This window comes from Boleophthalmus pectinirostris, unplaced genomic scaffold (genome assembly GCF_026225935.1).
Source record: "Boleophthalmus pectinirostris isolate CB_2022bp ecotype Guang Dong unplaced genomic scaffold, ASM2622593v1 HiC_scaffold_10, whole genome shotgun sequence".
In the NCBI taxonomy this organism is placed as follows: domain Eukaryota; kingdom Metazoa; phylum Chordata; class Actinopteri; order Gobiiformes; family Gobiidae; genus Boleophthalmus; species Boleophthalmus pectinirostris.
In genome coordinates this window covers 30,950,381-30,977,523 of record NW_026570971.1, presented here as the reverse complement: position 1 = coordinate 30,977,523, position 27,143 = coordinate 30,950,381, and the positions used below count along the sequence as shown (strand labels likewise).

The window sequence follows — 27,143 nt, the reverse complement described above, 5'->3', positions numbered from 1 at the left end:
CATGTCATAAAAAATGCACTTCATCTCGGTCTAATTCCAAAACACTTATCAGAGGCTCGTGAGCATTATTCTATATTCTAACAACTGAACTCTTTTGCAGTGTAGTGACAGACATATGCATTTTCCCCATAGACTTTTCCCTTATTCAGTCTTGAAGCAGGAAGCAGAAGGGAGGAGGGGGAGGACGAGGGGAAGAGGGGGAGCCAGAGAAACCAAAGAGGTGTGGTTTTGATTTTTTACAGTGAAGTGTCATAGAACGGTCTGACAAAACTTTAGCAGAGGAGCTGTGATGGAGGCTAGTCTTGTTGCAGATACCGGGTGAGTTTAAAAGTCTCTATAAAGTAAAAAGGAGGATAGAGTTGAGTTTTAAAGTGTTGCGAAAAGCTGTTTGAGTTGTAGGGGGTTGGGAATGTGTAAAAAAAGGAGGGGGGTCAGAGTAAAGCTGCCAAAGAACACAAAACAGATGTGATGACTCATGGACTAATATATAGGTCAGTGCGAGATTCGTAGTTTTGAATGGTGAGTTTTGGACAATGTCGAAAATGGAAATGTAACTTAAAGGTTTTGCAAGAGTGTGTTTCAATGCGGTGAATGTGTGTTTTAGGAGGAAGTCTTTGAGGTTAGTTAAGTTCAGTTTGGAGCTAAGTTAGTCCAGGTTTAGACCAGATTTAGACCAGGTTTATACCAAGTTTAAACCAATTTAAAAAAAAAACAAAACTCAATTCTAAAGTAGAAGTTTTTGTACAGTTTTGCAACAATGAATAATCTGTAGTTAATTTGGAAGAAGTTTTTGGGGTAGTTAAAACTGGACCAAGTTCAGTTTGGACCATGCAGATGTAGTCCAGATTTAGAGCTTGTTTAGTTCTGGTTTAATCCTTGTTTAGACCCTAAAACTATAATACCTCCCCCAGCTAAGTCCTGTTTTAGACCTGGTTTAGTCTGGACCCATCTGTGTGATTTTGTACCTTTGAGTTCTGTTTAAGAAATGTAGTTCTGTATTTGGTTAAATCATTTTTTTGGTCCTGAGTTAGACCAAATTTAGACCTGGTTTAGTTTTGGTTTAGCCCTGGTTTAATCCTGGTTTAGGCCAAGTTTAGTTCGAGACCTAGTTATATCCCGTTTTAGAGTGCATTCACATTTGTCCTGGTTTGCTCTTATCTTCCTGGTTTCCTTTATTTGGTAGATCTGGTTTGGTTTTAGTTTAGTCCTGGTTTAGTCCTGGTTTTGTGCTGGTCTAGTCCTGGTTTAGTCCTGATTTAGTCCAACGCTTGATTTATGCAAGTGTGAACTACTAAAATACTGGTTTCTTTTATTTAGTACTGATTTTAGACCTGGTTTGGTTCTAGTTTAGTCCTGGTTTAGTCCTCGTCAAGTCCTGGTTTAGTCCAACTTTTGATGAGTGTAAAAGTGAACTTCCGTTACTTAAGTCTTGTTTTTTTATTCTGTAGTTTTAGATCTGATTTGGTTCTAGTTTAGTCCTGGTTTAATCCTGGTTTTGTGCTGGTCTGGTCTAGGTTCAGTCCTGGTTTAGTCCTCGTCAAGTCCTGATTTAGTCCAACTTTTGATGTATGGAAATGTGAACTACCTAAGTCCTGGTTTCTTTTATTTAGTACCTTGGATTTTGGACCAGGTTTGGTTCTAGTTAAGTCCTGGTTTAGACCTCATCAAGTCCTGGTTTAGTCCAAGTTCTGATGTATGCAAGTGTGAACTACTAAAATTCTCTTTACTTTTATTTAGATGTGATTTTAGACCTGGTTTAGTTGTAGTTTAGTCCTGGTTTAGTCCTGGTTTAGACCTGTTTTTGGTGCATATGCTTAGCCTGGAATGCGTGCTGAATGGTTGATTTTCATAACTTAGAAAACAGATGTAACTTTGTGGGGATTCAAGACATATTTTCCGCTAACTGTTAGACTTCTCAAGTTTAAATCAAAATATCCCCCAGCCGCTGAATCAAGCTGCTTTTGAAAGACGTCTTGCTAAAAACACAACAATTTTTCACAAAGAATTTAAAACTTTTGATTAAACGTTGCCTTTCTCTGACTCCCACTCTAAGGACTGGCTTTCACAAGGTCGAATGAGGAAAGCTGCTCTTGTTTACATTGAAGATTAACATGTCTGTAGCCCACATCTGTTTCCTACCAGAGCTAATGAACTATACAGACTCATTTATGTGAAAGATGTTAACACACACTTTAGACTCATGTTTAGTCCTTGAGTAGGTTACTCGTGTGTATGTTATGACCCTTTCAGTCCCATAATTAGGCTCTTTTAACTTAGACCTACTTAAATTCTGGTTAAGACCTGGTTTAGTTCCAGTTTTGATCCATTTTCATTCTAAACTTAGTTAAGTTCATTAACGGTGCACTGTGTAACTTTTCTGGAGGAGGGTCCACCACCTGTTTGTTTTATAGACTCTATAAAGAAGTGGACTAAGCGAGTGTGACGTCAACCATAGCGTTCAGCTTCAGTCAAATGAAGCTCATCGAGGCTGACAGTTACAGAAGCAAACCTGTTGTGAACGTGACTTCGGGGAAAGAAAGCACCTTTGTTTTTTGTCTGTTTATTGGCTGATTTGTCTGTTCTTGCTGGTCCGATCTTGATTTATGGGGCGAGATAAAAATACCAGGCTCATCTAGTGGGTAGTGGTAATACGAACATTTTGAGACCAAAAAGAGGAGGTTTCATTTGGATAACTTCAGCCCTGCAATTTCTACTGAACTAAAAGTAAAACAAATGCAGCTTTTAAATTGAAAACTACTGATTCATTAGTCAGGCTGGCGCAATTTCATTTCTCTCCAGCGATTGGTCAGGAATCAAAATACACTAGAAGGTTCACAAAAACACCGGAAGTGCGAGTTCGAGCACTAGCCAATCAGCGAAGAGCCATACATTCAGTGCTGTCAACGGATTCCCGAGATAGAGAATGAAAGAGGACATTTGGTGAATTTCATCAAGGGGAAAGATGTTATTGTCCTCCTTGGGATTTGGGAAAAGCTTAATATACCAGTTAGCCCCGTTAGTGCCGCATTACATACGTCACGACCAAATAGCAGCGATTGGTTAAATGATAAAAAGTACCTGCCAACCGTTGGGCAAACGAATTCTAATACTGCAAGGTCAGTCGGTTGTTTCTAAGAAGTGAAACTGGCTGCTGAATCAGGCTACCGCTTCATGACATCATAAGTTAGAAAAGAGTATTTTGAGCTTTGGAGAAGTAGACAAACTAATAATAAAGCATTACTCAAACATGTGAATGAAACAAAACACAATTCCCGGTATGTTTTTGCAGAGGTAATGACTTAAAGCTCACAAGAGTCAATTTTGCAGAATATAGGACCTTTACATGCTGTGCTGACTATTAACAAAGAAACCAGCTGACTGCAGTTATCCAGTGTGAACTCCTGACCCTGAGTTGTGATGCACTACTTTGTCAGGCCACAATATCGTGTTAGTTTCATTGTTTACTTGAACTTTTGTGGATTCCAATGCATTCATTACACAAAATTGACTCTTGTGAGCTTTAAGTCATGTTATCATGCTGTTACCTCCTCACAAACTTACCCAGAGTTGTGTTTTGTTTCATTCACACATTAGTTTGTGTGCCTTCTCAAATGATCAAGATGCTCTGTTCCACTTTGTGGTGTCATGAAGTGAGTTTTCAAGTTAACAGCTACCTTTTACCTTTACTTCAAGAGAAAAATGCAATTCCGAGCCTAAATATGCAGGATATGTGTGTCAAACATGTCTGAATGAAACAAAACACAACTCCGGGTCTGTTTGTGATGAGGAAACAACATTATAACAGATAAGATAGTCTAGATAAGAAAAAGAGGCTATGAGTAACAAAACATGAGACTAAGTAGTATTCTAACCATAAGAACAACACAACACAACAATCACTGGTATGGGAGTTTCAGTTTGCACATGTATTTAAAACCTGCAACATCCTATTTCAATCTGTCTCACAACTTACAAGAATATTTTAAGCAATATCAGATTTCACAAGTGACAGACAGAGTGAGTAGCAATGAGTTTTGGGGGGTTTTTTTGTTGTTATTTTAAAGATGCCCTGCGTAACATTGCATAAAATAACATCTCCATGGAAACAAGCAGGTGAAGTGAACAGTTTTTTGAGTGGATAAACATTGGCACTTAGACATTAGTAGGTAGAGAGGTCAGTGTTTTGATGAAGAGAGAGATTCAAAAGTTACAGTACAAGTCAAAAGTTTGGATCCACCTTTTCTCATTCATGTTTTTTCTATATTTCAATGATTATTTGCATTGTAGATTCTCACTCAAGGCATCAAAACTATGAATGGACACATGTGGAATGTAGTAAACAAAAACAAAACTGCAAACTTGTTTAAAGCCGGGTGTCCACTTCCTCATTTTGTCTGTCTACGTCACAAGATTTCTCGTTTCTGTGGGGAAACTCTTGAGTCGTGGCTAAAAATCATGGAGACTGAGTAAGACAAAAATAAAGATCAAACTTAGAAGTGTTGTATGACTGTGACTGACATCAGGCGTGTCTGAGATTGTGGATTCTTGGTGCAGAGTGAGCGCTTCTCAGAAAAGCATATCTCCCTGATTCTCTTTCATTTACTCACTTTACAGTACAGGTGCATTATGTAACTTTTTGGTTGGGGGTCTGTCATCTTCTTGTTTCTATGGATATATTATTACTAGGGATGTAACGATCTCTCAGTAAATCTCTCGGTACGATATTATCACGATATGCATCTCACTGCAATAAATATCGTACCGTATTTTGGAGAGGCTGATATAATTGTTGACAGGACGCTTTTTTGCTTTTAAAATACCTTGACAAAATTTTGATGTGAATTGTTACTGTCAGAATCCCAATAATTCAAGTTAAAAACTATGGCCTGACCGATATGGACACTTGGAAACATATCGGCGATCGGTCTAAATCTTGCCGATATTTCTCGTGGGCATGTTATACTTCCTTATAAAGCTTAGACGCTCTACATTATGTTAATTTAATCCAATTTACAGACAGATAAATGTCCTAATATGCGGCGCTGCATCAGTATTTATCTGCAGACTAATTTGTCTGTGTCTGTTTCCGTACTGTCCCTGAACACACCCCCAGAGTCAGGCACTTGTTTACACCTGCAGACACAGATCCAAACACTGAGATTATATTCTTTTTACAACAGTCGGTCTGAGTCTGGATTAAAAGGACATTTATTAGTGCAGACTTGTGATGTGAGGAGGAGCCTGTGTGAGCGGTGAGTGTTGGAAATATGTCGAATTTGAAGCTAGTTTTGTTTCTTTCTCATTGGTTAGCGATTAGCTGCTGTAGCTCTCACACATAAACAGACTGTTTTCTATTGGTCTATTGTAAAGTGACTATATTGGCCATATATTTGTTACTGGATATGTACTGATATGTAAATGAGCTGTGAATAGACGTGTGAATGATGAGATTTATGCATATAATTAATTACCGCGGCGCGCACGCATTTACAGCTAAAGGCTAATAGCTATTAAAACATCATGTAAAAATGCCATTAGTCTGACCTACTGTCTGTAACTATGACGTAAAGAGGCAGAATAACAATAAATGTTGCCTAAATAAACCCAATTTAAAATCCACTAGAGCCAAATCTAAGTTTTTTAAACAATTCAAGATTTACAGTGAATTTTTACATCACTAAATATATCGGCAGCTCCACCTCCCATTTTATCGGTCGCAACAAAATCCATATCGGTCGGGCCCTATTAAAAACATATAACTTCTTGTTGTCTGCACTGAAATCCTGGGATATGTAGTTCCCGGTGTTTATTAGCTATTACTACTATAAAAAATGCATATAAGCAAAGGACTTTGTAATTTGATATATAGATATATAGATAGCTCAGAGTACTTTTGTGAGACTTTTGATGATGTGATATCACGATATTTTGGTTATTGTTATATCCTTAATCATTACTCTCCCAGGAATGTTCCACAGTATGACATTAAACAGCTCCATCTTACATTTATTCAATTACAGGTGGTTTTATAGCTCAAAAATACCTAAAAAACATTCTGACTGTGAGCGGGGTTGCCTCTCCACAGATCTGACCTGTAGCTTGATCTGGTTTGGTCTCCATGATGATAGAAAGGTTTAATGCCATACTGTGAAACCTTCCAGACAAAGCAATAACATCTCCATGGAGAAAAGCAAAAAAGGTTCACAATGCACCTTTAAGATAAAACTCTGCCCATTTTATCAAGCAAATCTTAATGGTTCAAATTTTTCTGAGACATTCACTGGTCCAACTAATTTCCCCTTTCTTTTTTGGCAGATTTTAACATTTTTGCAGCAGATGTAAAACATACAACCACAAAAACAGCCACAGTAAAATAAGTATTTTTACAGTATTTTTAATCCTTACTTTAATCTACCTTTGAGTCCCTTTATCAGTAGTTGCTGTGTGGGTGAATGCGCAATAGCGTAATGCACAGAAGAGCCTATCGTGTGGTTTTGTGGTTACTTTAAAAAGCCTTTGTCTCTTGTCTTATGTGTTCTTGTGTGTGGGCTTCTGCAGGTACTTCTCTACATGCTCCAACGCACAGCTCACATGCACTGGACTTTTATGATTCTCGAATTTTGACTTAATTTGGTAGGATTATTATTATTGCAATGCTTATCCAGTCCAGTCCATTTTATTTCTATAGCACATTTCACACACAAGCAGTTTCCAAAGTGCTGCACAAATACATAATAATAACAACAATAATAAAATTATAAAATAAAATACTAAAATAATCATACTAGTCTTACAATAATAAAACCAGTAAAATAAAATAAGAGCAAAATCATAGAATAGCAATAATTAAATAAAACCAATAAAATTACATAAAACATAAATTAAACACATTTTTAAAAAGTAAAAAAAAAAAAAAAAAAAACAGGGGTGTAACAATATCAAAGTCTTACAGTACGATATCGTCACAGTATGAACCTCACGGTACGATATTTATTGCGATATCGTGGGAAAGCTCACGATATGGTGGGGAGGCTTATGATGAGGAATGTAACAATATCCAAATCTCTCGTTACGATATTTTCACGATATACATCTCACAATACAATATATATTGCGATTAGTGCTGTCATGCGATTAAAAAAATTGAGAGATTAATTAATTATGATCTGTAATTAATTAATCTCATTAATCTCATTTTAATCTCACCTAAAAATTGCTGAGAAAAGCCTTCAATTTGAGGTATTTTCATTTAAATTCATTATTACATTATTGTGGCAGATCAAAAGACTGATATAGAACAAAAAAAAGTGACTTGATAAAGTCATTTATTGTTTAACAAATCTCCCCAAATTGGCTGTTGAGCCCAAGTCTCCATGAATAAGAAACTGTTTGCTGTAAAGTAGCAAAGATGAGGAAATCTGAACATAATAACCTTTTGTCTACTTAAAGACAATAAAAAGTCCAGTCTTTCCTTAACCATATTAAAAATATTATTGATAGAGAAATGCTTTATATATGAGATCACTGGTTTTAGTCCTTGTTTTAGTCCTGGTTTAGACCTGCTTTAGTCCTACTTTAGTCCTGGAATGGATTAATCCTGGTGTTAGTCCTGGTGTTAGTTCTGGTTTAGTCCTGGTTTAGTCCTGGTTGTAGTTCTGGTTTTAGTTCTGGTTTAGTCCTGGTTTAGACCTGGACTGGATAAGTCCTGGTTTTAGTCTTGGTGTTAGTTCTGGTTTAGAGGCGCACAGGAGGATTTACGCAGCGTATGCGAGAAAACACGATCCACACGCGGCTCACGGGAGCACGTCTGTGTCCGCGCAGTAACTACGGAAGGAAACGTGGTCCGCGCGTTCTCAGGGTAATGACGATGATGAAGGTGTGTGTGTGTGTTTGTGTGTGTGTGTTTGTGTGCGTGTCCCCTCATGTGGCAGGTCACTATAGGACAGTAGTGCAGACATCATGAGCCTATGCAGGTTGTTTTCACCAGTGACATTTAAGTTGTAGGTGATATTATATTAGTTATTTTCTTTTATATTTCACAATTAACGCGATAATTTGACACCCCTAATTGCGATATTTTGTAATTGCAATTCGATATATTGTGATGGTCCACGATATTATTGTGAGAACTTTGGCGATACGATATCACGATATTTCAGTTATTCTTACATCCCTATTATCCAAGTATCCTAAAACCCTCCAAGTTACAGGTCAGATCAGTGGAGACCCCGCTCACAGTCAGAATGCAGGTTTTTCTAAATATATTTCAGCAGTAAAACAACCTGTTCTGTAATACATGCAAGGTAGAGCTGTTTAAAGTCATTCTCCATAAAAACAAGCAGGTGACGGACCTCAAACCAAAAAGTTACACAGTGCACCTTGGAAAGAAGACACACGCTTGTTTCATTTAATTTTTGAGTGAGTTAAACCAGGTCTAAAAGTGGACTACATTATTTCCACTGTAGCTCTAAACAAGAAATTATCCAAAATAGGACACAAAATTGGATGGAACTGTAAATTATGCAAACCCATAAACTGAAATTGTGTTTTTTCTTGTGTTTTTCAGGCAGTCTGGTCCTCTGATCTCCCTCTCCTCCTCCCCCTCTCCTCTCGCTCCTTCCTCTGCTCCATCACGACCGTTTCGACCCAAACCTCCTCCCCCTCCCACCCCAAAACCTCCCCCAAACCTGTCCCGCTCTCCCTCTCTATCTCTCCCTTTATCCCCCGCAGTCAAAACCCCATGTTTCAACCCTCCCCCGAACTTACCCCCTCCTCTGTCTCCCACCCCCGCGAGTCCAGTGCCCCCTGTCCAGCAACCCGAGGCAGCTCCGCCAACCAAAACATCTCCTACACCTGATTCTTCAGACTCTCCTTTTGATCCTTTAAAATCTCCTGAAGCTCCAGCTCTGAGCCTCACAGAGAAGCTTCACCAGACCTCTCCAATATGGCGGCCGAAAGGATTGACTCAAGACCAAGTAACCAGCATCCTGAAGGAGGAGCGACCCGGGGTAAGGCTCATTGTGTTTTATTATATTAAGGATTGGCAATATAACAAAATAATGAATCTTTTCCTCATGTTGATCTATCACGGTTTTAAATTGTACTTTTTTTTCTTATTAACACTTTTCCTAACTGTAAACATTTAGTAGGCTGCGAGATTCATCACAATCAAATCGAAATCGCACTCTGAGTTGGCACAGTTATAAAATAGTACAATTAGTTTGTCTTTTTATGGAAAAATCCTGTTGTATCTATAGTTTGGTCCTATAATAATGTGCATTCTGAACATAAACATAAATCACAAACATAATCGCAATCACAATACTTTTTCGAGCATCCCTAACTTAAAGCAAAAACAAAAAGTTGATGATTGATGAATTTGAAAATTTGATCTTTCATACATAGGCAAGGTGGTTGAAGTGTCTTGCTCAATGGCACAGCAACAGTGTTTGTCTTAGGTTGGCTGTATTCCTTCTGTCAGCTTGTACGTTCGTGTAGGGGTTTGTGCGTACATTTGTGTTTGTGTGGGTGTGTTTGTGTGTACATTTGTGTTTGTGTGTATATTTGTGCCTGTGTGGGTGTGTTTGTGAGTACATTTGTGTTTGTGTGGGTGTGTTTGTGTGTACATTTGTGTTTGTGTGTATATTTGTGCTTGTGTGGGTGTGTTTGTGAGTACATTTGTGTTTGCGTGGGTGTGTTTGTGAGTACATTTGTGTTTGTGTGGGTGTGTTTGCGTGTACATTTGTGTTTGTGTGTATATTTGTGTTTGTGTGGGTGTGTTTGCGTGTACATTTGTGTTTGTGTGTATATTTGTGTTTGTGTGGGTGTGTTTGTGTGTATATTTGTGTTTGTGTGGGTGTGTTTGTGTGTATATTTGTGTTTGTGTGGGTGTGTTTGTGTGTATATTTGTGCTTGTGTGGGTGTGTTTGTGAGTACATTTGTGTTTGCGTGGGTGTGTTTGTGAGTACATTTGTGTTTGTGTGGGTGTGTTTGCGTGTACATTTGTGTTTGTGTGTATATTTGTGTTTGTGTGGGTGTGCTTGTGTCTTTTAAACTATTTGAACAAGTTATGCACGCTTTTATTTCATCACGCCTGGACTACTGTAATGCACTTTATTCCGGCATTTCGCAAAACGCACTTTACCGACTACAGTTAGTCCAAAATTCTGCAGCGCGACTTTTAACAGGAACAAAAAGGAGAGAGCACATAACCCCAATCCTTGCATCTTTGCACTGGCTCCCTGTTAATTTTAGAATTGATTTTAAGATTTTATTGTTTGTTTTTAAAGCTTTGAATGGACTGGCTCCACAGTACATCTCGGACCTCATCCAAATTTATACCCCTGTGCGCGCTCTGAGGTCCGAGGTCCAGCTCCAGCTCAGGGGGCCTAAGACGAGACTTAAAACCAGAGGGGACAGGGCCTTCTCTGTGGTCGGCCCTAAACTCTGGAACGATCTGCCGCTTCACGTTCGAGCAGCACCCACAGTGGAGAATTTTAAATCTCGTCTGAAGACCCACTTTTATTCTCTGGCTTTTAACACCGCGTGAGTTGTGTGGTCTTCTGTGTCTTTTATTTCTTTTTTAGTTTTACTGATTTAATTTATTTATTGGTTTATTTATTTCTATTCTATGATGTAGTTTTATTTTAATTTTACTGGTTTTATATTATTTTACTAGTTTTATTACTTTAAGACTAGTATTATTTTAGTAATTTACTTTATCATCTTATTGTTGTTATTTTTTATGTATTTGTGCAGCACTTTGGAAACAGTTTGTTTGTGAAATGTGCTATATAAATAAAGTGGATTGGATTGGATATATTTGTGTTTGTGTGTACATTTGTGTTTGTGTGTATATTTGTGTTTGTGTGTACGTTTGTGTTTGTGTGTACATTTGTGTTTGTGTGGGTGTGTTTGTGTGGGTGTGTTTGTGTGTACATTTGTGTTTGTGTGTATATTTGTGTTTGTGTGTACGTTTGTGTTTGTGTGTACATTTGTGTTTGTGTGGGTGTGTTGTGTGTGTGTGTTGTGTACATGTGTTTGTGTGTGTGTGTGTTTGTGTGTACATTCGTGTTTCTCTGTGTGTACATTTGTGTTGGTGCGTACAAGTGTGTTTGTTTGTGTGTGTGTGTAGATTTGTGTTTCTTCGTTTCTGTGTGTGTGTTTGTGTGTATATTTGTGTTTGTGTGTATATTTGTGTTTGTGTGTACGTTTGTGTTTGTGTGTACGTTTGTGTTTGTGTGTACATTTGTGTTTGTGTGGGTGTGTTTGTGTGTATATTTGTGTTTGTGTGTATGTTTGTGTTTGTGTGTACATTTGTGTTTGTGTGGGTGTGTTTGTGTGTACATTCGTGTTTCTCTGTGTGTACATTTGTGTTGGTGCGTACAAGTGTGTTTGTTTGTGTGTGGGTGTGTACATTTGTGTTTCTTCGTTTCTGTGTGTGTGTTTGTGTGTACATTTGTGTTTGTGTTTGTGTGTGTATTTGTGTCTACATTTGTGTTTGTCTTTGGATGTACATTTGTGTTTGTTTGTTTGTGTGTGTGTGTATATGCGTGTGTGTGCTTGTTTACATTTGTGCTTGTCTGTCAAAGCCTGATCGCAGGGTCGGGCCTGGTCAGTACTTGGATGGAGACCACTGGGAACACCAGGTGCCACAGTGGGGTGCCAGGTGCAAAAAAAAAAACTGTTGTTGTGTCCTTAAGCAAGGCACTTTACCCGCTTTGTCTAGTGTGGAAGTGGTGTGTGCGTGAGTGACGGTGGTGTCGATTGCCCAGATTGGCAGCCACGCATGTCTGTGAAAAGCGCTATATAAATAAAAACTTCCTTCCTTACTCGTGTATATGTGTGTGTGTTTTCTCTGTGCTCTGACCTGGTGGTGACAGCTGTGTTGTGTTCGTAGCTCTTCTTGCTTCACGGCGCAGAGGAGGGAGGCGTGACGCTGTCTGTCCAAAAGTCCGACCAACGAGAGCCAGAGGTGCTCAACCTGAGAGTGAAGCAACACGGGGCCTGTGAGGACTTTAAAACACAAAACTAAAAAAAAAAAAGAAACATGTCTGTGTAATCCCATAGTCATCCCAAAGTTTTTAAGAGGGAATATTTTAGTCCAGTTGACAGAATTTAAGTTTCTTTTACTAGAAAAAATGACGGGATGTTCAGCTGTTACCATGGTGACACTATGCAAACACTGCTAAGAAAGTGAAAACAGTCAGTGAAAAAACTCAAGAAATTTTTTTTTATTTAAGCAGCACATTTTCAGGAGCCTACGATCAATACGAGCGTTCATGTCCTGTTTAGGAGTTCGATTTTCAACAAAGCACAGCACAAATGATCTTATCTGTTGTAATTCCATTTAAGTCACTTCTTTCTGGTCAGAATGTGTAAAAACAAAGGTCAGATTAAAGTCTAATTTGAGTAACAATGCTTCAGACAGAGCAGTGTCTACAGTTAGCCCCAGCTGCAAAGTAAATATCAATAGTGAGATCAGAACATTCTAATCTGCAAAACTGGCCTTGTTTAAAGTGAATATCTCTGTAATAACAAGGCCAATCCACATCCACACAAAGTTCTTCTCTGATTCACTAAGATGTATTATGCAAACATACAGGCACAGTTGTTATCAGTTGAAAGAAATAACCCTTGTATCCCATCATTATTTTAACATTTCTATAAAACAATAAATCTCCCGTGTTGATACTTTCCAGCTGATGTCATCTACATTCTTAACAACTTAGCTGTAACTACACAAACAAGTCCCTCTCAAATAAAGTTACAGTCACAAGCTCCTGAAAAGGTGCTGTTTAAATCCATTTTGAAACTTTTTTAAAATTGAGTTTCAGACCATTTGAAAACGTTTTCACGAGTGTTTGCCAGTGTGCGTTGTCTCACCATGGTAACTGCTGAACATTCTGCCATAGACATACATGTAGAAGCCCCCCACTCTCCCAGAATGATGTTGCTGCAAAGTTTCAACAGTTTGCCCTCCAAATGAATTCATGACATTGCAGAACGATGTGAACTGAAACTATTCATGAGTCCTGTAAAAAGGTGACATTTTGAGAACTTTGTGGAGCACTCAAGAGATACAACTTCAACAATATTTCATTTTGCACTGCGAATCGCTATGGCAACAGTGTACATTTTCCATCACTCTGAAACATGTCAATATCTTAGAATTAGGTTAGCTATCTTCCAGTGAATTGTAAACTGAATAAAACATGAGTGTATTTCCTCTTTTAGTTCTGCACTTGGATGGTTCCTTCCTGGTTTTTGATGACATCTTTAAACTCCTGTCTTTCTACTGTGTCAGCAGGTAATAAATACATGCCTAAAAGAGCACATGATTTAGACTGCCCACACACTTCTACTAAAAACTAACGTAATTCATGGTATAGTCACTTTTTCCACACAAATCTTTCGTAGCTACTTATGTGCTTGTCAGTAAAGGTTCCGTATTTCGCAAAAGTGATTCATGTGAGCTTTAACACGTCATAATATTGTTACTTCCTCAAAAACATACCTGAAGTAGTGTTTTGTTTTCTTCACACACGTTTGAGTAATCCTGTAGTATTAGTCTGTCTACATCTCCCAAGCTTTCAAGTTTTCAAGTTAACAGATTTTTACATTTTTACTACATTTTACCTTTACTTCAGAAGAGATATGCAATTCCACATTTGAAATGTACCAAATAACCAAATGGAGGTGTACGGAGTTTAAAAACGCAATGAAGCACTTTCTGTAACACCCCGTGACATCACAAGGTGGAACAGAGCGTTTTCTGTTTGAGAGAAGAACTTAGTCTTGCAGGATTTGTGTGTTAAATGTGAATGAAACAAAACACAAGTCCAGGTATATTTGTGATGAGGAAACAATATTATAACCAGGAGTGTGCAAAAATATCGAAATATCAATATATCGTACCGTATCTTGATATCGAGGGCTGCTGTATCGATATATCTCGGAGAGTATTTTTTGGTATATTTTACTAAATGATTTGGTTACAGCGCGATAGTTTTGTTGTTTGTTCAGAGGGAGGAAACTCGTTTATGCAACACATTTGACATTTTCACTGTTTTGATGATTAAAATGTTTGTGTTTCAAGTGGCTTAACAAAGACTTTTAGTATCACAGCCATGATTTAGCCTTTATTTTTTATTGAACCGTATTGAATTGATTTGAAATATACCGTATCGAACTGAAACTGCACTGTATCGAGATATGTATCGAATTGTGGCCTATGTATCGAGGTATGTATCGTATCGGTAACTTCTTAATGATATCCAGCCCTAATTATAACATAGATCAGAGAATAGCGTAATATGTGCCCTTTAAATAAATATAAAAAAACTAATCAATACTGACACAAACCAAATAATATATAACACTTTATTCCCATCGGAGCTGTGTATGGATATGTTTTACCGTTTTGTTTTCGTTCTCTGATTCAGGGACGTCCTTCCTCTGTCGCTAAGGTTACCCCAGGCCATCACCACGGCAACGAAAAGAGAGGAGCTCGAGGTCATTGCTGCCACAGGAAAAGGTAAATACATTAGTTTGGACTGAAAGAAAGGGTCAATGTGATAAATGAAGGTTAGGTTTACAGTTTACAGTGTCCTCTCTTTTAGTTACGAAATTGGCAGTGACTGGTGGGATGTAGCAATTGTGTAGGAGTTTTTTTGTTGTCAAGACTCAAAATCCAACTAAATTTCAATTACTAAATGCAGATTAAAGATCCTGTATTACGCAAAACGGACTCATGTGAGCTTTTAGTCATGTTAAAATGCTATTACTACATCAAAAACATATCTGGATTTGTGTTTTGTTTCATTCACACATGTTAGAGTAGCACTTTATTATTAGTCTGTCTATATCGCCAAAGCTCAAAATGCTCTGCTCCACCTTGTGATGTCATGAAGTGGTAGTTTTCAAGTTAACAGCTACTTTTTACCTTAAGTTCATTAGAGATAAGTTAAAAGGTAATTCTAGAGTTGAAATCATCCAAATAATTCAGTGAAGGTGTATGGAGTTAAAAAAAACACACTTGAGCACTTACTGTATTACCACATGACATCACAAGGTGGGAGTTTTTTCCATTTGAGAGACAGCCTAAATATGCAGAGTTTGTGTGTTAAACATGTGAATGAAACAAAACAAAACTCCAGGTCTGTTTGTGAAGAGGAAACATATGGAGTAAGAAAGGTTTCAGAAATATCCATGTGCATAGGACAGAAATTCGTGCATATTTGGGAAATCCGTGCATATTTGGCTGTAGTTGCGCATAAAATAAATATTCGTAAACTATCAAATGAGTCCAGTTGTACATAAAGTATATTGTGTGTATTTTATCAGAACACAAATTGAAAAGTTCCGACATCAAGAATTACAATCATGAAATGAAAATTTACGATTACACTTTCTTCAGTACGAATACGAAATAGTCCTGGTTCAGTCCTGGTTCAGTCCTGGTTCAGTCCTGGTTCAGTCCTGGTTCAGTCCTGGTTCAGTCCTGGTTCAGTCCATATATGGCGCAAAAGTCCTGCATCTATGCAAATAATTCCTGTGCAGTGATGATGTATTTTTCACAGTAAAGTCACGTCTGTGAATTCGTATTCATACTGAAGAAAGCGTAATCTTAAATTTTCTTTTCGTAATTGTGATTCTTGATGTCGTAACTTTTCAATTTGTATTCTGAAGGATAAAATACACACAATATATTTTATGTACCACTGGACTCATTCAAGAGTTTACGAATATCTATTTTATGCTCAACTACAACCAAATATGCACAGATTTCTATCCTACGCACACAAATATTTCTGAAATCTTTCTTACTCCATAGAAACAAGATTATAACATAGATCAGAAAATATCATAATATGGACCCTTAAAATTTGATTATAGCGCTCATTTTGTAAATTCATAATTTGAGTATTTTTATTGAAGATTTTTTGAAGATTTGGACCCCATTTAGTAGAAGTATATATTTTACTCTGGCCCTGCATTTTATTTGGGGTTTGCATAATAGGTCATTTTAAGTGCATCAGTTTCCTCTACCTTTAAAACATGTATAATGATTTCACACTCTTTAGAGGGAGCTGTATGTAAGATTGATGTTAAACTCCATAAACATGATCCAACTGTTTCCCCAGATACAAAGTAGACATGTGCAAATCAAATACAGCTTGTTGTAATGCTGATTTATTCTTAGACAGACCTCTACTTTGACTATATTTAAATCCAGGCTCAAAGCAGTTCTGTTTATCTGTGCATATGACTGAAAGCACTCTTCTCTAACCTCTTTAAATTCAAATTTTATGGTGATTATTTAAGTTTTGATTTGTTTGTATTTTGATTTTAAACGTGCACTGTGTAACATTATGGTGTTCCACAATATGACATTAAACAGCCCAACATTACATTTATTAAATTACATGTAGTTTAGTTCACAAAAATACCAGTGCCAATACCAACAGAAACAGGCATTCTGATTGTGAAAGGGGTCGCCTTTCCACAGATTTGACCTGTACCTTGGTCTGGTTTGGTCTCCATGAAGATAGAAAGGTTTAATGCCATACTGTGAAACATTCCAGACAAAGCAATAACAGCTCCATGAAGACAAGCATTTGAAGGATCCTCCACCGGAAAAGTTACACAATGCAGCTTTGATTCTGTAAAGCACTTTGAATGAACTTTGTGTACGATTTGTGCTGTACAAATAAACTTGTCTTGACTTGCCTAGTTACAAACTGTTATTGCCAAGTTATAATTTTTGTGTTTTGGTTCTCAAGGTTTGTATCCAATCAGAAAGCAGAATGAGCCTCACATGAGTCTCCCATTTGTGTTGCCAGTTTCAAAGCTGAAATCCAGCTGGTTTTAAATCTAAAATGCCTCTCTCTGATCTGAATGGTCACTTGCCCAGCATCTGCATCCAGTACTGAATATGTGCTTGTGCAGCCTCTGTTACTGCAGTATATGCTGTCCATATACTGAGAATGAGGAAAATTTCTATCTGTAGGTTAAAGGTGAATTGTGTGACTTTTCTGGTGGAGGATTAGTCAAATGCTTTTCTCCATGGAGATGTCATTGCTTCATCTGGAATACTTCACAATAGGGTACTAAACCTTTCTATTTTCAAGGAGACCAAACCAGGCCAATTTACAGGTCAGATCTGTGGAGAGCCAACCCTGCTCACATTCAGATTGCCTGTTTTTTTTTGGGGGGGGGTTTAGTTTTTTTTTAGCTCTAAAACCACCTATAATTGGATAAATGTAAGGTAGAGTGGTTTAATGTCATACTGTGGAACATTCCAGGCAAAGCAATGACATATCCATAGAAACGAGTACATGACAGACCCCAAAAAACAAAAAGTTACACACTGCATATTTAAAGTTGCCAGGCTGGTGCCACCTAGTGCCTCCGCTCAATTTCATTTCTCTCCAGCGACTAGGCCAGGAATCAAAATACACTAGACAGTTCGCAAAAACCCCAGAAGTGCAAGTTTGGGCACCAGCCAATCAGCGAAGAGCCATATATTCTGTGTTGGCAACAGTTCCCGAGATCGAGGATTTAAAGCCGGAATAAAGAGAGTGTTTGGTGCATTTCTTCAAGGGGAAAGACGTTATTGCCCTTCTTCTTACGGGATTTGGGAAAAGCTTAATGTACTTAATATATAAAGCTTAATATACCAGTTAGCCCTGTTACGACTAAATAGCAGCAATTGGTTAAATGATAAAAAGTACCTGCCTACCGTCGAGCGAACAAATTCTTATGCTGCAAGGTCAGACGGTTTCTACAAAGTGAAACCGGCTGGTGAATCAGGCTACCTTTAAGGTCCTGTCCACTTAAAATTATTTGAATAAAAAATTATATATATTTACTTTGACTCTATCATAAATCAAACTTAGCAGATGTATTTGTCATTTCTTTATTTTTAGATTTCTGGACTTCAGACCTGCATCTTCAGTCGAAACAGGACTGCAGCAGCTCACACTGTAGCAGAGTCTATTTGCATCTGAATCCAGTTATAGTTGAGGAAAATCCAATTACACCAGACAAGCCTGAGACATGTACGTCCTCCAAACCCGAAGACTCCACCTCCCAGAATGCCTCCTCACCTCTGCACAACGGAGAGACCCCCGAGAAGGTCAACCTCGGGGTCAAAGTTCACAACAAACCCCATTTGGATACGAAATATAAACGTCCCCCTCCGCGACCTCCCAGCGTTTCGAGTGGGACGGGTCTCTTGTTTGCATCTACATCATCAACGCAATCTTCTGCAAACGAGAAAAAGGAAGAAGCCAAAGTAGTAGAGGATAAAACCGATAAAAAAATCACTTCAAATGCTCCGTCACGGCCTCCTATGCCTCAAAGCAGAGCGGGTCCGTCAGTTCCTCGCGCTCCCCTACGCTCCTCCAGGAAAAGCAGTGACAGAGAGAGAGAAAAAGCGGAGGGGATGGAGAGAGAGAAGGGACATAATTTGACAAATGAAAAAGAGGGAGCAGCAGTGGGAGAGCAGGGAGAGGAGAAGAGCGAAAGAACCGGGGCACAAGCGCAATTGGAAAAGGAGAGCGGTTGCCAACAACAACGGGAAGAGGGGGATGCGGAGAAGGATGCGATGGAGGACAAACAAAGATCTAGTAGTGCTTGTTTGTCAGTTAAGAAACCAAGTAGACCAGTGCCACCGCCAAGACGAAAACCCCAGACCCCAGAGTCGCCTCACTGTCCGACCCAGGCTGGAGGAGGGGGAGGGAGCAGGCTGCCCCCTCCCTCTCCAGGACGCCGGCCCGATGTGTCACTCTACTCACCACAGGGGGGCGCTGTCCTGGTGACGGACCCAGACTCGGCCTCTACGAGCAGCACTGAGGAAGAGGCAGAGATACATGAACAAAGGTACTTAAGATTTAACATTGCTAATGATATATTTTAGTTACATCATCGTTTCACTCTATTTCAAAATGAGTGCATACATTTATATAAGTTTGTAACCCTATATTACACTTAATTCATATTTAATTTTTTAAAATATTCCTTAAAACATTGACATCAGTAGTCTATTTCATATTCTTCTGTTGTAACTTACATAATAGTATATAGAAAATTCTACTCTAGTCTTAATTTCTATGAGAATGCTTGTGTGTGTCGCCCTCTCCTGGCAGCGTTTGGTAATGGAATATGTTTAAATGGCTAATTTGCAGCATAGATATTAGGATTAAGATTATGACAGTAAGATTTTGTAGTGAAGGCATTTTAAGTGCAGAAAGGACCAAAATGAGTCAGGTGAGTGTAGTATATATCATATCTTTTTTCTATAATCATCATTGTGAAGTAAATGTTTCAATGTCTTTAACTGATGCTCAGTTAGATAAATAAATGTGTCTGTGCAAGTAATGTTCATCTATGGTAAAGGTAAATGACTGAAATAATTAGGTGATTATAATTTGATTTTGTTGGCTTAATAAATGACTAAAGCAAGAAAGCTACATTCAAATCCCAGTTTCTGTGTAGAGTTTGCATGCCTAAGTTTTCGTGTTTTGATGCAGTCGTGCAGAGAGCCGCAGCCCTAAACCTGGAGTGAAGAGGACCCCAACCACAGTGATGCTGGGCCGGGCACGTCACCGTCTGTCCTCCGTCCTCACAGGTCTCATCAGCCATGACCGCCGCCTCACACAGAGGCTCGTGGAGCTCGCCAGGGACCCCTCCAGCTACTTCGGAAGTCTGGTTAGTGAAGAGTGTTTATTATGATATATATAATGTAAATGTACCATATTATGATACAGTGCTGAAAAAGATTTGACGATAAACAACAATATTGAACACTATCAAATAACAAAATGCACTTTAAAATTCAGGTGAAGGAGCACCGCATGTTCACCCTGGAGACGATGTCCAGACATGCCTCCTCCACAGAGCTGCTCCAGGAGATCAGGCAGATGATGACTCAGCTGAAGAGCTACCTGCTGCAGAGCACAGAACTGCACAACATGATGGAGCCACAGCACCAGTACAGCCAAGAGAAACTCGGTAAGGACTCAGAGACTCACACTGACAGGAGCAGATACAGACAGGTGCAGATACAGACAGCTGCAGGGACAGACAGGTTTGATGTTTGACTTCCATACAAAACTCAGTGATGCTCTGTGATCGGTCTGCCTGCTGTCAGGCAAATTTGAAACTTACAGCGGGAGTCTCTCGACAAGGATTCTCGTGAGTTTGTGAACTCACAAATAATACATAAATCCACTCTGCTGTACAAGGTCACTGTCTGAAATGGTGTCCTTCGGTTTCCCCCAAAAAACGCACCGTGATCTGATCTGTGTTAAATTAATAAAGAGATTCTCTTTACTTATAGCACACGTGTGCATGTTTTAATATAAGATGTCATGCAGATGTCAATGTTATATTAACTATGTTATCAGTAATAATGATATTATTGTGTATTTTCAGAAAGTATTGCAGAAGCTGCTCTGTGTAAAAGTGTTTTAAAACCTCTGAGAGAGCCCATTTACCAGTGTCTGGAGAAACTGCACAGTGACAGTGGAAGCCTCGAGAAACTGGCCCAAAATCAGGTACATTACAAACTCTTTGAACACTCAACACTTTACACGAGCCTTAAAACATATTTCTCTAACCTAACTTTCTCCCCTCAGTCTATTGTCCTGGGAAGCACCACCACCGCTTTAGGAGTGACCACTGCTGTCCCAGAAACTTCATCCATGGAGAAGATCAGTATCAAACTCAGTAACCTTCACCTGGAATATTCACCACAGAGGAAGATCGAGATGCTGCTCAAAGCCTGCAAGATCATCTACGACTCCATGTCCGTCAGCTCACCTGGTAAGCACCAACGCCTCACAACGAGACGGTCACAAGTTCTATTCTCAGATTTATTTATTTTTTTGCATGTTCTTCCTGTGTCTGATACTTTGCAGCTAATGTCATTAACATTCCCTGGGAGAGCAGTGCTCTGTTAAAAACTCTATTACCCAAGTTAGATTTTAATCTGAGTTTTGGTTTAACACAATCTGACCAGAAAGAGCTGATTTGATTGGAACTACAACAGGTAAGATGATTTGTGCTATTAAACAAGTCTCTACCCCCACAAATTGGGGGTAGTATCAGTAGCTCGGTACTCCTGATCAAGAGCCTGTCTCAAGAGGAGTGCATAGTGTTGATGTGTCCTTTAGCAAGACACTTTGTTCAGCTTTTAATATGAGTCTCTGCGAGGGGAAAACGAGTCACACTTTTAGCCTACCCCAGAGCATCTGTGCTTTTAAAACTAGCTGACATCACAGAGTCTGGAGTGAGTGAATGATGCAATAAATTGTAATTGCAATTTTGACTGTATGGAAACTGGGTCTGTGGTCGACTCATGAAAATCTTGGTCAGCTCCTGGCCCTGTGCATCAATTAACTGGATAACAGAGTGCTTATACAGAGATGTAAGCGAACAGCATCTTCTTAAAGGTGCTTTGTGTATGTTTTCTGGAAGAGAATCGCCATGGAGATATTATTGCCTGACAGGTTTCACAGTATGGCATTAAACTCATATTACAAACATGTTACACTTATTCAGTTACCGGTGTTTTACTGCTCAAAATACTATGAAAAACATGCATTCCTATAGTGAGTGATCTTACCTCTCCACAGATCTGACCTGTAACTTGGCCTGGAGGCATTGTGGGCATGTTTCCATTGATATAGATGAGTTTAATAGCATAGTGTGGGACATTCTAAACAAAGCAATAACATTTCCATGAAGACAAGCAGGTCAAGTGGTGAACCAGGCAGATTAACTATCCAGTCACCTCCAAAACTCCTAGCCAGGCTGGCGTCACCTAGTGCCTCCACTCAATTTCATTTCTCTCCAGCGACTAGGTCAGAAATCAGAATACACTAGACAGTTCACAATCAGTGAAGAGCCGCATATCCTGTGTTGGCAATGATTCCCATGATCGAGGATTTAAAGCCGGAACAAAGAGAATGTTCGAAGTTCTTCCTATGGGAATTGGGAAAAGCTTAATATACCAGTTAGCCGCGTTAAAAGTGCATTACATACGTCACGACCAAATAGTAGTGATTGGTTAAATAAAAAAAGTACCTGTCTACCATCGAGCGAACAAATTCTAATACTGTGAGGTCAGATGGTTTCCTACAAAATGAAACCGGTTGATGAATCAGGCTACAAAACTCCTAATGCCACTGAAAATGTGCTCTAAGACTGTTACAGTAATCTGTGATCGTGTTTCCACAGGGAAGTCTCACGGTGCAGATGACTTCTTACCTGTGATGATGTACGTCTTGGCCCGCTCGAACCTCAGTCACCTGCAGTTGGACGTGGAGTACATGATGGAGCTCATGGACCCAGCACTGACCCTGGGAGAAGGTACAGACACTTAAAGGGCCCATATTACGTTATTTTCTGATCTGTGTTATAATGTTTCCTCATCACAAACAGACCTGGAGTTGTGTTTGAGCTTTGGCGATAAAGACAGATAATAATAAAGGATTACTCAAACGTGTGAATGAAACACGTATGTTTTTGATGACGAAACAGCATTACATCATGACTTAAAGATCATAAGAGACAATTTTGGGTTTAGTCTTGGTTTATGCCGTTTTTAACCAAGGTCTGGATTAGTTTTAGTGCTTTTTCAGAACTGGTCCAAGAGTTTAGATGTGGTTTAGTCTTGCAGTCTGAAGTCTGGTAAATCTCTATTTTCGATCTCTACTGTACTTTATATAGCTACCTCTGTTTTAGTCCTGGTTATTTCTGGTTTTGTTTGTTCAGATTGTTTACAACTACAACTGTGTGCGCATGTGTGTGTGCGTAGGCTCATATTATCTGACCACCACATACGGAGCTCTGGAGCACATGAAGACATTTGACCAGCAGAGGACAGCGACGAGGCAGCTGAGCAGAGAGGTGCAGGACTCCATCCACCGCTGGGAAAGAAGAAGAACTTTGAACAAGGACAGCACCACCCAGGGCTCAGTGCGGGTAAACACAGAAACAGCGTCATTGCACTAAAGTAAACAAAAGTGATAGTGAACTCCACAGCTTCACAGTCTTCTATTCTCACACTATATATAATCTCTTTTCTTTTTGTTTTTTACTTTATGGCAGATGGGAACACCGACAATGGGGCAGAGGCAAAAAATTATCAATAGTGAATAACAGAAATCAATATTGGAACCGATATATCGCCCATCCCTATTCCTGATCCACTGTCAAAATATCGATAGTAACAAGAGACATTATTTTTTTGTCAGTATCAGCCACCTCTAGCGCTATGGTTCAGATATATACACATCATTTCTTAGTGTTAGTTTATCAAAATTTGTTATCAAAAGTGTTATCCCACAGTTGTCCAGACTGGTTCTAAGACAAAAGGTTAAATGATGTAAAATGTAAAGAAAAATACTAAAAATCAGGGTCTTAACATGATTTTTTTTTTCTAAATGAATAATAATTCAGACTATGCTTTGTGAAGATTCTCTAAATACACTGAAAACCCGAAGGTTCAAAGTAATTAAACAGATTTAGTTGTGTATACTCAAAGTCAAGTTGTCAAGTTGCTTTAACATATTCTTCTTTTTGAGTAATTTTAACTAATTAAATAACTAATAATAATAAACTAATAAATAATAATAAATTACTAATATTTCTTGATTAAAAGGAACTATTGTGGGCGTAACTTAACATGAACATTAAATGAGGTACAATTTAGTAGAAATATTTAATTTTAAAAAATGTATGTATTATTAAACTGTATACATATATAGATTAGACTAGTAAATCTCCTGACTTTCACTTGGGGAACCCTCCTAGAGTGTGTGTATAATCGAATATATGTATAATATTATGTGTTTATAATATAGTAGACTATAATGTGTATAACTTACTGTGTGTAGATCACATTCAACTGGGTAGCTCAACTAGTAAATCTCATGACTTTCACAGACCTGGGTTCAAATCCCCCTCCTATGGTGGGTATAATGTGTGTATTTTATGATGTGCTACTACAAAATCATGAACTACATACAAAACTGAAAATGTATTAAATTATCCCAGTAGTTTGAAAACTCTAACTGCAAATATTTGAGTTGAGCTAAATGAGTACTTTTAATTCAGCTCTTATCAAAAGGTGCAAGTAGCAAACCATCCAGCCTTTTAAGTTCGAGAATACTGTGATTTGTAAGTTCATCAATTCAAAGTAATTGAGGCAATCGATGGCCTCAGTTTTTTTTGAGTTCTGGTAACTTATGTGGGTTTACAGTATAGGATGATTTCATAAAACTACAGTAAAGTCAGATTCATAAGAAGAGAGAAGTTTATTCTTGACCTAGAGCTGTTTATATCCCACACATTTCCTTATCAGAGATTGTGCAGTCACATTACTTTAGTCACTTCCTCTAACAACTGTAGCCTTGTTGAACACTCTTCTTATGTATGAATGGGCCTTTTTGAGTTTGGAATTACACTTATACATTTCTGTGCTTTAGGATTTCCTGACCGTCTGTTGTCCGATTATGGGAGAAAACCCTAAAACTCTAGGTGTGCTCCCGACCACCACCATCGAGCAGCTCAGCGAACAGTGCGCCTCACGATTCAAAGAAGAAATATTAGAGCGTGGACTGTCTGACCCAGGTACAGTCCAATGCCTTTAAGAGAAGTTCATCCATTTTATTCCACTGTTTATTCTTTATTTCTTTTACCAATCTGATTCCTTTATAGAGCCTGCATCTGAGTCTATGCTTGTTTACACCAATAATACTTCCTTTCCTTTGCAGACTCGTACATTCTCAGCGTGGTCATTGATGAAGAGAACCGGCCCCTGGTTCCTTCTGAGGTGGCTCTAAGTGTGAAAAACAGCTGTACGCCTGGAGCTTACTGTTTTGTGTACCACCCCAAAGACCACCCAGTGTCCAACCCAGCTCGGACTGGACCCAAAGACCCTCCCCCTGCACCCCCTCCTACTGCCCCACCAAATGTGCCTCCACCAGTGCCTGCTGTATCACCCAGCTCCCCTGCTTCGACTGTTCCTTCTCCACCCATTCGACCACCAAATGTGCCCCCTCCAATCCCTGCTTCATCTATGGTTCCCCCCAGTGTGCCACCACCTATATCAGCGCAAAAAACAATGTTACCCCCTGGTTCTTCACCAGTCCGACCACCAAATGTGCCCCCTCCATTGCCTGCTGCATCAGTGGTTCCACCCAATATTGCACCACCTACTATGCCAACACCCAGTTCCCCTGCTTCGCATGCTCCTCTGCCGGTCCGTCCACCAAATCTGCCACCCCCAGTGCCTGCTGCTCCATCAGCGCTTCCACCCAAAATTCCTCCACCTAATGTAAAACCAATTTCTGTGCAAACATCTGTCCATTCTCCAACTTCTCCACCATCAAGACCACCAAATTTGCCACCTCCACTGCCCAGTCTGCCTTCGGCCTCGTCCAGTACCCCTCCACCATCTGTTCCTCCACCTGTACCTTCACCTGGTCCAGTTTTAGCCCCGCCCTCTGTACCCCCACCCTCTTCTCCATCCTCTGCTTCACCTGAACCATCTGAGGCTCCTCCTTCGACTCCTCCTCCTCCAACCGATTCTTCCCCACCAGAGGGACACTGCACTTCTTTGGGGGACACTGCAGACACAGACCCTGAGGTGGAAGTTACAGAAGAGGGGGTCCTCATCAATCTTTAGTCAAACAGAATAAAACAAAACCAATCATTTATTATAAAGTTTATGAAGCTTTGACGCGGTTTCATCCACCATTGCCTGTGGATAGTTTCAGCCAATAATTGTAATCAAAATGAATCTGGAATAGACTAAAACAGAATGCATGTTCACTGACAAACGTGTTTCTCGTAAAAAGGATAAATTACAATCTAGTCATTTGCTAATTTGTCATAATACTAATTCCTTAACACTTTTACAGACGTTTCACAATTATCTATTCATTATTATTCATTCACTCAGTGGTGCTAAGCTTGTACTGTAGCCACAACTGTCCTGGGACAAGACCGACAGAACTGAGGCTGCCAATCTGCACTTTTGGCCCCTCCGACTACAAACACACTCACACCACATTCATGCAAGGCAATGTGGGTGCGGTTTCTTGCCTAAGGACACAACAGCAATTTTTGTCACTGGCGCCCCACTGTCGCACCTGATTTTCCCAGCAGTCTCCCATCTAAGAACTAACCTAGCTTTAAAAAAATACAATAAAATGATTTAACATGAGACAATGGAAAAACATGAATGTTGAATGTGCCAAAGACGTTTTATATAATGAACTTTCACTTTGGGGTCAGGCACCCTCTGGACTGACGAATGACGCATGTTTCTTTGTGCACTTTTGTACCTTATTATAGTTTACTTTCAAAACTTTAACACTTGCTTTAAGTTTGTTGTGATGCTAAAAACTACAGCTATTCTATAAAGCAGGGACATAGCAAAGCAGTATTACTACAGTGAATGTTTTGTACAATGTAAAGTTTGTGTTTTACATTTTATATATAATCGGATTTTTTTTGTAAATAAAACATATCTTACATATAGTGTCAGTCTTTTCAATGTTAAAGGGCCCATATTATGCTCTTTTCTGATGTTTTTAAAGTCCAGACCCCTTCATTAGAATCATTTGGATCATATCAGCCCTGGGACTGAAACTAAACACAACTCCATGTATGTTTCTGATGAGGGTACAGCATTATAATATGACTAAAAGCTCACAAGAGTCAGTTCTGTGCAATTTAAAGCCTGTGTTGTCTTTCCGTGTATCTCATATGTTGTTATTCCAATCATTTCTATATAAATGTATATGTCTCTTGTGCATTGGTCAGACTTGTTATGCAGTAGGGAGGTCAAGTGAAGTCAGTGTTAGGTCCAGCAGCTTCCTGTTGCAGATCATTATATTCAACACAGTCCATAACAAGGGGCTAAAATGGCTCTGTGCTTCTGGTGAGCCACAAAAGCTTTCTATTCTGTTTATTCTTAAATACAAGGAGAGCATCTTATAAATACATTCAGATATTTTAAAAATGCAATGTTAAAATTAACAGCTATATCTATCTATATCCAAATTCATAAATGTTGAACCTGATCATTTCTATTAATAACTCGAGCTTAGACTAGAGCTTGTGGT

The 27,143-nt window shown here is 39.0% G+C and overlaps 1 protein-coding gene across 1 annotated transcript; it reads left to right on the top strand.

Moving 5' to 3' along the window:
- Positions 1-220: 220 nt before the first annotated feature.
- On the top strand, positions 221-26,556 carry rin3 (Ras and Rab interactor 3). Its single transcript, XM_020928873.2, has 14 exons — positions 221-318; positions 8,567-9,008; positions 11,900-12,008; positions 13,237-13,309; positions 14,445-14,536; positions 17,931-18,885; positions 19,536-19,713; positions 19,845-20,016; positions 20,440-20,561; positions 20,643-20,829; positions 22,246-22,377; positions 22,826-22,992; positions 24,498-24,642; positions 24,786-26,556. The coding sequence occupies exons 1-14, from the start codon at positions 290-292 to the stop codon at positions 25,697-25,699; spliced, it is 3,717 nt and encodes a 1,238-aa protein (XP_020784532.2). The 5' UTR covers positions 221-289; the 3' UTR covers positions 25,700-26,556.
- The last annotated feature ends 587 nt before the right edge of the window (positions 26,557-27,143 follow it).